The 11286-nt window shown below is 40.3% G+C and overlaps 1 protein-coding gene across 1 annotated transcript; it reads left to right on the top strand.

The window, feature by feature from the left end:
* The first annotated feature begins 2321 nt into the window (after positions 1-2321).
* On the top strand, positions 2322-9573 carry LOC111535316 (olfactory receptor 1L4). The gene is made up of 2 exons (XM_023201677.1): positions 2322-2339; positions 8554-9573. The coding sequence occupies exon 2, from the start codon at positions 8638-8640 to the stop codon at positions 9571-9573; it is 936 nt and encodes a 311-aa protein (XP_023057445.1). The 5' UTR covers positions 2322-2339; positions 8554-8637.
* Positions 9574-11286: the final 1713 nt, after the last annotated feature.

The raw sequence follows: 11286 nt of genomic DNA, 5'->3' as shown, positions 1-11286 counted from the left end.
TTTGTAGGGACATGGATGCAGCTGGAAACCATCATTCTCAGCAAACTATCACACGAACAGAAAACCAAACACTGCATGTTCCCACTCATAGGTGGGAATTGAACAATGAGAACACTTGGACACAGGATCATCACACACTGTTGTGGGGTCGGGGGAGGGGGAGGGACAGCATTAAGAGATATAACTAATGTAAATGACGAGTTAATGGGTGCAGCACACCAACATGGCACATGTATACATATGTAACAAACCTGCATGTTGTGCACATGTACCCTAGAACTTAAAATATAATAATAAAAAAGAAAAAAGAAAAATAAAAACAAATATTTTAAAAAAAGAAATTGAAGTAATAAAATGTTTAAGAAAGGCAAATGAAACCAAAATAATCAAGGCTCAGAAAGGTTAATTATTTGCAAAACTGCATAGATCATAAGACACCGAGGCAGCATCAGAATATAGTCAATCTGGCTCCGGGGGCTGTACCTTAACCCCTTCCCCACAACACTGCATGTGTATCTAGATGCAGTCATACATGCAAACACAGAACCTCAGGGATGTCAGAAGTCATCACTTGTCCTTCCAGGTAGGCACACATAAGTGTAAACCCAGAGGTTCACAAGAGTACATGCATGTAGGTAGAGTAGGCACTCACGTGTACATAGATTATACATGTGCATGAAGAAACACCTTATATAGGGTGCACACATATGTATGGAAACACACATGTGCATAGGATATACATATGTGCATGAACTAACCTCCAGCCCTGCTGCTGCATGGCTCTAATTTCCTACCCAAGTGTAACAGATTACACTTCTGGAACCCAGGTTCCCCATAGTAATGTTCTTCACCCCTGGGAAAACCACAGGGCCAATCCCCTCAGGGTTCTGGTATGCATAGAGGATGGGTCCCTGGATCTCCCTTTCTATCACTAATTCTCACTGTAGGTGAAGAACTGTCATATTTCTGAGGCTAGATCTATGCTTCAAGAGGCCACTTCTTCAGAGATCCAGAGCCCAGTTGTAACCCTCTGACAGCCCAGAAGCCTGTTCAGGCCTCTGAATCTCCTGTCACGCCCACAGGTAGGCAGGCTGAGTGGTCTTTGGCAATGGGAACTCTGGGGTCAATATCTTCATATAATCTTCTTCCCTTTTCCTGACTTTTTTTCCTTCATCTCAAAAACCAGGAAATATTGACCCTCTATATATTTCTCCTCTTGCTCCCTTTGATTAAATATCAGACATTTAAAGTGCCTATTCTATGCAAGACACTGTTATCATAATTAGCCCCTGCCCTTAAAGGGTGCAGCCCACAACCTACAACCTGAGACCCATGGAGCTATCTCCTCCAGGGAAACTGAGTTGGCAGAGGAACGAATAAACAAGAACATTTGGCCAATAAAGAGACTGGAAGCACACACTTGGAGCTGGAATCTACCACCATCTGGCTGTGTGTCCTTAGGCAAGTCACTTCGTTTCTCTGTACTTCACTTTTGGTACCTGTAAAATGGACTGTTGTAGAAACCAAATGACTTCATGTATATAAGGTTCTTAGAGCAGTGCTTCCATGTGTAAGTGCTATTTAATTGCTACCCATTACGTTATCATAATTGAGAATATTCATGGGAAGGAGCTGTAATAAAGTGGGTATCTCTAGACAAGCAAAAACGAGATGAGGCTTTCTCAGTTCAGCAGAGGAAGACAAGATTTGTTTTCAGCAAATCCCAATTGCAGTATGTGTGGTGGATCTGATGGCTACCAAAGGTATGTTGAGACAGAGCGAAGGTAATTATTCACAAAAAGAATCTCAATAGGCACATTTTAAGCATTCATTTGCCTAGAATCTAGAATTTTAAATCCAAAGAAGGACAAGGTAATTCATCTTAACAACCTACCATTGCTAGCATAGAAATGAGGCAGATTGCTGTGGGGTAAGGCTCTGTGAACTCATGGCGGAGCTGAAACCAGAAACGTGTCCCCTGACTTTCAGCCCTGTGTTCAGTGGAATAGCCATAGCAAAACCCAGTTATGAGGTGCTATACTCACCATTGGAATCAGAAATTGTTGTGAGGGAATATGCAAGTCTGGATTTAAGATTAGGGAGTGTCACAAGACACAGAAGACCAGATGGGTAAGGAGAAAACTATGTCAGTGAAGGAACATGGTGTCTCCAGCAGAGAAGATATTCAAGCAACTAGACAATCGCTTGGGGACTCTGAGACAGGGAATAACTAATCATTGGAGCAATGGGTGGGTGAGATGACCTGGAGATTCACATTTCACCCTCACATTTCTATAGCACAGTTAATTTTGGAGGTGTCTCATTTCTACTACCTTAAGGTATCAAAATAAGTTCATCAACTGTAATAAATGTGCCAGTCTGGTGGGGGGTGTGGATAGTCATGGAGTTTTGTTTTTTTCCTGCTAAACTAAGTAGGAAATTGGAAATTAAGCTGAGATACCACGTTCTATGTAGCGAATCTCATTTAAAAAATCAATTTCCCAGATATTTTTGCCTTCTTTGAAATGAATAAAACCAAGGCTCTGATAGATTAAGTAACTGTTTGAAGGTTGCTCAACAGCAAAGTCAAACCTAGAACATTGTTCTTCTGGCTTCCATTTCAGAGGTCTCACCACGCCACCAGGCTGACCTTTGAAATGGATATTAGAGAGAGAAGAAGAAATCCAGAATTTGGGGTAGCTTTAGGGTAGCCTAAGACTATTTTATTTCAAACCAAGTATTCCAAGGTTGCTGGGAAAGAGGAGATGGAGAACAGTGCTTGCCTTCACAATCGTCAGTCTGTTTTGCAATCCGGAACTGGATGCTGCTTCTCTGCATCTCAGCTTTCTGTGTCCCATGGCTGACACTGTGGGCACTCCCTGGTCACTGGGCTCTTCAAAGATGTGATGAATCTTCACATATATTGGAGAGGAGGGTAAGAAAAATACTAAGGAGTGAGAGATCAGACAGCGTGTCCTGTCCACACCATCTGAGGAGTATTTCATTAGGTGGTGCCTGTAAAGAAGGGCAGGTTAGACTTATTGCATTATGTATTAACGGATGAGAATGGGACAATAAGCCACAGTTATCACATAGCAAAAAATAGAAAGGCAAACTCCAGCCTTGATGAGGCTGGATGGGGAAAAAAGTTTCTATTGGCTTGGTGTAAAAGTAATTGCAGTTTTTGCCATTACTTTCAATGACAAAAACCGCAATAACTTTTGCACCAACATGATAGATCTGTCCCATGAAGAACTAGAGCACTTCTGCATATTCTGAGCGGCCTATTTCTGGAATGTTGAAAAGGCAAAGGTGGAAGGTACAGGGATCTAAAGCCTTATAACTCCAAGGCACGCAAAGCTCCCTGAGAATCCATATTGTTATCCCTCCTTATGACCCAGGATACGTAGCCTGTCGTTTCTGTGTTTATAGCTGCACTGATGAATACTGACTAGTCACGGATATGTGAGGCACCAGAAAACAAACTGACAACTTGAAATTTTAACTCATTAAATTATTGAGAAAGACAGAGGCAGAGCCAGGCGTCCCAGAAACTAGTGATTTCTCAGAAGAAAGACAAAACCAACAGTGGAGTGGAATCTAGCTGAGAACAGTCTGAGCCGGAGGAACTGGGTTCAATCCTGGATCTGAGGGACTTAAGGTGTCCAGAAGAGCTTTCAACCTAAACTAAGCAGGAAATGGGAAATTAGGCTGAGATACCACCTTTTCTGGAGCCAAGAGACAGGAGGTAAAGCTCTAATCTAATACAGGAGTAAAAACTAGGCAGAAAAAAAAGAGATTTCAGAGAACTGAAAAGAGAAAGACCCAACCTAAAAAGAACCCTGCCGAATCCCTAAATGGGACATACCACTGAAAGGGGCCTATGCAGTCAACACTGCCGATCTGGGTATCTTACAGGTACCTTAAGATATCAAGGTATTGTCAGACTCCCAGTGAAAAGAGAATAGAAAGGGAGAAACTAGGTTTCCAAAAATGGGCCTGACTGGGCACAGTGGCTCACACCTGTAATCCCAGCACCTTGGGAGGCAGAGGCAGGTGGATCACCTGAGGTCGGGAGTTTGACCCTAGCCTGACCAACATGGAGAAACCCCGTCTCTACTAAAAGTACAAAATTAGCCAGGCATGGTGGTGCATGCCTGTAATCCCAACTACTTGGGAGGCTGAGGCAGGAGAATCGCTTGAACTCAGGAGGCAGTGGTTGCGGTGAGCCAAGATACGCCATAGCACTCCAGCGTGGGTAACAAGAGCAAAACTCCATCTCAAAAATAAAAAAAAAATAAAATAAAACAAAAAATAAAAATGTAGGCCCAGGAGGGATCCTAAGGTCAGGTACTGGTGCTGCAAAATCAGAGAACTATCGTTGAGTCAAGATCTGACAGAGCTGAGGTCCAAAGTCATCTATAGCCTGTCCTCTCTGAAGGCAAGGAGAAGAGGAGAGGAAATGGCTTTGTGGAATGGGAGGCAGAAATGGGAGTAGGAAGGAAGGAAATCAAAAGAATTCTAATACGTAGGAGCAAAGGATGGAGTGGAAGGAGTGGGTCAGCAAAGAGGCTGAAGGCACTTGGCAGTAAGACGACCTCTGTTGGCAGAGGACACACCAGCTTAGTTCCCTACTACGCATATACATTTTGGGAAAGAGGTATGACAGAGCAGTTTAAAACATAATTTGCAATCAGTGTGCCTGGGTTTGAATCCTAGATACACCACTCACCAGCTCTGTCACTCTCTGAATTTCAGCCTCCTTTGTTATAAAGGGGGAAATAGTGGTACTTCAAACATAGTGTTATTGTGAGGATTAGATGAGACAAGGGCTAAGTACAGACTCTGTCTAATAAATGTTAGCTGTCTTTTTCCAGTTTAGTCACTTTCCAACTATCTTTGCTCATTCAGGGAAGCAGAAGCATGGATAATGCGTAGCTTTCCACCAGCACACAGCATTCTTGCTGCCAGTGTGTACTCCCTGGTTTCATGTGGGCCAGTGGCTAAGAGAAGGACACTACACAAATGATGAGGAAGCAAGGAAAGGAGAAACAACCCAAGATGACAAATGTCCACAGTGTGAAAATTCCAATAGCGAAAGATGAGAAGTATAGAAATAGTCCACATTTCCTATCAAGGAAGAGAGGAAATACCTTTTCAGGTGAGATGATGTGATTTAAAAGGCTTAGAAAGACTCCCAGTCCCTTCTCATTCTTCCCACCTCTAACAAGCCCCATCATTAAAATGTCATTTCTCTAGCTGATTGTGTGAGCAATAATACTAACCACATGTATTAGGGTTTGACAAACTGTCACTCAACTGTCACTTGAGTCTCCAAATGACAGTGGCAGGTGGAGAAGAACAGCACACACACAAAAACTAGCCCCTACCCCCCACACACACCCCATCTTATTAATAGATACACAGAACTGTAATGATTTGCCCAAGGCATGAGAAAATATACAATGCTGTCAAATCCAGCTAAACGAGAGGGGGTTAAGCTACTACCTCTGAGGTAAATATCACACTAATCTTAGAAACTCCAAGTTCAAGCCCAAAGGATATCAAATAGCCCTTCACCCCCAACAAACACAATGTCCCAGGAGTGAGGCTGAAAGACACAGAGAAGAAACTGGGGAAAGAGTTCAGAGAGTCAAATAGATACATTCCCCAGGAGTAGGATGAAGAATAGTTGTCTCAGGTTGTAAGTATCTATTAAGATTTTCAACGTTCATAAACTCCAACTTTGCATTTCGTATCTCAGAATCTATTCCACGCCTTAGAAATTATCTCATGAGTGCAATACACACAAAAACATCCATCGTAACTGTCTATGAGGGACAGTATGGCTCCAGTACAATCTACAATGTGCATATAGATCTATGGAGAGAAAAAGTTGGCTAGGAGATGAAATTGTTCAGAACTTTCACCCTTTTAATTATAAAATTAATGTAAAAAATCATGTGTTCATTATTTTTAAATACAAGCAATATAATCTCACCACACCAAAAAAATGATAACTATGTCAGAGAATGCATATGTTAAACAGCTCAATTTAGCCATTCCACAATGTATACATATTTCACAACATCATGTTGTACACTATAGATACAATTTTTGTCAATTAAGTAAATATATATGCAGTATAAAGTTAAATATGGAAGTTACTTCTCACTCCAGCCCACTTCAAGAGGCAGCCACATACACATAAACACACACACCAAAATAAGCACAACATATAAGAGTTATTTTTGTTACAAAAGTAGGATTATTCTATATGCATTGTTCTGCAACTCACTTTTGTCACTTAGTAAAATATCATAAACAGTGGTATAATAGTGATGGCATCACTTGGCAATAAATGGCTCCAGCTCTGCCACCAGACTTCCTGAATTCAAATTTCAGTTTTACCACTTACTCATGGTGGGATCTGGTAAGTTACTTAACTTGGATAAACTCTAATTTTTATCTATGAAATTGGAATAATTATAGTGCCTGTCACTTAGGATTTGGGGAGAATACAATGATTTTTAAAAACAGGCAAAGCACCTAGCTCAGTATGTGGCATGTACTGAGTACTAATAAATGTTGGCTAACATTAGCCATCTTATTTCTTTAGAGTGCATGCTATTGAGTAACAGGAATGCACCATAAATTGTTTAGTCATTCACCTACGTGTGTATTGAGATTGTTCCCTCTATGGGTTGCTTTGGCTGGTTGGTTGGTGTGCTTGGTATTACAAGCAACACATATTGTGTACTACACAAATATGACTACTTCTAAAGGATAGAGTGCTGTAAGTAGAACCATTGGATAAAGAGATGCAGATTTCCAACTCTGATATAGACTGCCAAAAGGTCTACACTGAGTCACACTTTCAGTATATGTGAAGGTCTATTGTCCTTTGGATATGATCCCCAAAAATGCAGTGCCAATCTGATAACTTATTTTTATTTGTGGGTTACAAAGAAGTTTAGGCTTATTTTTTTCCAAATGTTCCAATTGTCATAAATAGCATTTGTTTTATAGCTCATTCTTTTTCCATTGCTATGAAATAAATCTTTATTATATGTTAAGTTTAATAGAGATCATGATCTAAATATAGACATACAGATATACAAAATGCTTTATATTGGTCAATTTTTTATTTTTCCCTATGTGTGTCATTATCTTATTGCTTTTCAATGTACTGTGCTTTTATCTGGGGTTAAAAAAATTCCTATCATTATTCTAATGTTTCCAAAATAATGTTGTCTGTCTTTAGCCATGTAATACTCTAGATTAATTTTAGAACAATCTTTTCAAGTTCCATTAAAAATTCCCTTTAGGTCTTATTAGAAGTGCATTGAATCTTATTAATAAGAATTCATATTTTAAAATATAGTCTTCCTTTTCAGGAGCATAGTTCTCTACATATTCAAATATTCATTTTGTGTTCTATTATAGTTTCTTCTGATAGGTCTTACTCATGCTTTTGTATTTATTTTGTCCGTCAGGTTAATTTCTAAGTATCACCTAGACTTTCTTGCCATTATCAATTGAAACCTTTTCTTCATTACATTTGTCTAATACAGAAAGAGCATTAATACTTTTAGTTTTACAATGCGTCTGGCCACTGGTGAAATTGCCATAGGTTTTAAAAGAGTTTCAAATAATTATCTTGAATTTTTTAGTACACAATCATGCCACAAAAAAAATGACATTTTCTTCTTTTTTAATATTTATGCCTCCTGATTCTTCAGTTTTGCTTTGTTACCCACTCAGTCAACCATCTCAGCAGTGTAGTTTAATAGTGGTTATAAGGCTATCTCTGCCTTCTCTTTCCATGATATTGGTGGAAATAGGACTCTTATAGTCTACATTTTATAGTCCTACAATATTTTAATGTTGAGAATGAGGGCTTCACAGTTTTTTTAATCAGAAAAATTAATATATTCAAAGAACTAATCTTGGTTACATAGGCTATTTCTGGGATTACTCTCATTTTAACTGGTATCCTTGAACCAAAATATGATAATTAAAGTAACAGATTATATTAGCCAAAGAGAAATGCTTAAATAAACATTAGAAAGCTTTTGCTCTGAAGATGTAAGGAAGTTATCTGAATTCTACAAGTACCAAGGAGCGTTGGTTAATTCTGTTATGCTTAGTTTTGTTTTATCCCAACTACTACTACCGTCTATGGAACTATGAGCAAGAGAGAATGCTGAATGAGATAACTTCATTCATAGGGATTCCTTGTGTGACAGCATTCTAATTCTAAGTAGAACCCAGAAACCTCTTCCCCTGGGACAAAAAATAATAATAAGGTTAAGGAGATGGTCAAGAAGCAACCTCAGAAGAATCTTTATGAGGGAAATGAGAACTCAAGCAAATTAGGCCACGTGGAAGTTCCTATGAGCACATGGAAAACCTTTAGCTTCTAATTTAGAAGACAGCTTGTCATCCTTTAACCTTTCTCTTGTTGAATTTTACCATCTGTTTCTATGTAGTTTCAGAACTAAACATTCTTTCAAAGTATAATAGCAGTAAGATTTTTAAAATAGATTTGAGGTTGGGAAAGAAGCTGTCTTGGTCAAGCTGCCCTTGACATCTCTCCCACTGCTTCTCCAAACCCTATCCAGGAAGTCCAGAGACATGGAGACAAAGAATTACAGCAGCAGCACCTCAGGCTTCGTCCTCCTGGGCCTCTCTTCCAACCCTCAGCTGCAGAAACCTCTCTTTGCCATCTTCCTCATCATGTACCTGGTCACCGTGGTGGGGAATGTGCTCATCATCCTGGCCATCTACTCTGACCCCAGGCTCCACACCCCTATGTACTTTTTTCTCAGCAACTTGTCTTTCATGGATATCTGCTTCGCAACAGTCATAGTGCCTAAGATGCTGGTGAATTTTCTATCCAAGACAAAGGTTATCTCTTATGTGGGCTGCCTGGTCCAGATGTACTTCTTTATGGCATTTGCGAACACTGACAGCTACCTGCTGGCCTCTATGGCCATCGACCGGCTAGTGGCCATCTGCAACCCCTTACACTATGATGTGGTTATGAACCCACGGCATTGCCTACTCATGCTATTGGGTTCTTGCAGCATCTCCCACCTACATTCCCTGTTCCACGTGCTACTTATGTCTCGCCTGTCTTTCTGTGCCTCTCATGTCATTAAGCACTTTTTCTGTGATACCCAGCCTGTGCTAAAGCTGTCCTGCTCTGACACATCCTCCAGCCAGATGGTGGTCATGACTGAGACCTTAGCTGTCATCGTGACCCCCTTCCTGTGTATCATCTTCTCCTACCTGCGAATCATCGTCACTGTGCTCAGAATCCCCTCTGTAGCCGGGAAGTGGAAGGCCTTCTCTACCTGTGGCTCCCACCTCACTGTAGTGGTCCTGTTCTATGGGAGTGTCATCTATGTCTATTTTAGGCCCCTGTCCATGTACTCAGTGGTGAAGGACCGGGTAGCCACAGTTATGTACACAGTAGTGACACCCATGCTGAACCCTTTCATCTACAGCCTTAGGAACAAAGATATGAAAGGGGGTTTGAAGAAATTAAGAGACAAAATTTACCCGTAGAAAGAACAAAATTTTGACATGTCAATATCAGGACATGACCTAAAAGATTTTCAGTTTAATCCTTCCTTCCTAACCATTTCCAGATGGCACTCAAAGAGGTCATGAAAAATGGTGTTGGATACCAGTAAGAGAATTAACCTGGGAACAAAACACTCAGTTTCTTTTTTTAAATTATTTTTATTTATTTATTTCATACTTTAAGTTCTGGGATACATGTGCAGAACGTGCAGGTTCGTTACATACATATACACATGTCATGTTGGTTTACTGCACCCATCAACTCGTCATCTACATTAGGTATTTCTCCTAATGCTATCCTTCTCCTAGCTCCCCACCCACTGACAGGCCCCAGTGTGTGATGTTTCCCTCCCTGTGTCCATGTGTTCTCATTGTTCAACTCTCACTTATGAGTGAGAACATGCGGTGTTTGGTTTTCTGTTCTTGAGTTAGTTTGCTGAGAATGATGGTTTCCAGCTTCATCCCTGTCCCGCAAAGGACATGAACTCATCCTTTTCTATGACTGCATAGTATTCCATGGAGTATATGTGCCACATTTTCGTAATCCAGTCTATTATTGATGGGCATTGGGGTGGTTCCAAGTCTTTGCTATTGTGAATAGTGCCGCACACACAATGAATACGTGTGCATGTGTCTTTATAGCATAATGATTTATAATCCTTTGAGTATATACCCAGTAATGGGATAGCTGGGTCAAATGGTATTTCTAGCTCTAGATCCTTGAGGAATGGCCACACTGTCTTCCACAGTGGTTGAACTAATTTACACTCCCATCAACAGTGTAAAAGCATTCTTATTTCTCCACATCCTATCCAGCATCCGTTGTTTCCTGACTTTTTAATGATTGCCATTCTAACTGGTGTGAGATGGTATCTCATTGTGGTTTTGATTTGCATTTCACTAATGACCAGTGATGATGAGCTTTTTGTCATATGTTTATTGGCCACATAAATGTCTTCTTTTGAGAAGTGTCCGTTCATATCCTTTACCCTCTTTTTGATGGGGTTGTTATTTTTCTTGTAAATTTGTTTAAGATCCTTATAGATTCTGGATATTAGCCCTTTGTCAGATGGATAGATTGTAAAAGTTTTCTCCCATTCTGGGCCAGGCGCAGTGAATTGAGACCAATCTGGCTAACATGGCAAAACCCTGTCTCTACTAAAAATACTAAAAAATTAGCTGGGCATGGTGACACGCACCTGTAGTCCCAGCTACTCAGGAGGCTGAGGCAGAAGAATTGTTTGAACCCGGGAGGCAGAGGTTGCAGTGAGCCGAGACCAAGCCATTGCACTCCAGCCTAGGCAACAGAACAAGACACCGTATCACAAAAAATAAAAAAGAAAGAAAGTAAAATGAAAAAATTCTCCCATTCTGTAGGTTGCCTGTTCACTCTGATGATCATTTCTTTTGCTGTTAAATTCTTTAGTTTAATTAGATCCCATTTGTCAATTTTGGCTTTTGTCAAAAGCAGTGGCAAACTGCTTTTGAAAAACGCTCACTGCCCAAGGTTATTTATAGATTCAATGCCATCCCCATCAAGCTACCAATGAGTTTCTTCACAGAATTGGAAAAAACAGCTTTGAAGTTCATATGGAACCAAAAAAGAGCCCGCATTGTCAAGACAATCCTAAGTCAAAAGGACAAAGCTGGAGGCGTCACGCTACCTGACTTCAAACTATACTACAAGGCTACAGT

This window comes from Piliocolobus tephrosceles, chromosome 14 (genome assembly GCF_002776525.5).
Source record: "Piliocolobus tephrosceles isolate RC106 chromosome 14, ASM277652v3, whole genome shotgun sequence".
In the NCBI taxonomy this organism is placed as follows: Eukaryota; Metazoa; Chordata; class Mammalia; order Primates; family Cercopithecidae; genus Piliocolobus; species Piliocolobus tephrosceles.
The sequence above is the reverse complement of the archived record's forward strand: the minus strand, read 5'-3'. Positions and strand labels throughout refer to the sequence as shown.

What these genes read in the sequence shown, in the direction of transcription:
- LOC111535316 (XM_023201677.1), top strand. Translation starts at nt 8,638, where the DNA reads ATGGAGACAAAGAATTACAGCAGCAGCACCTCAGGCTTCGTCCTCCTG.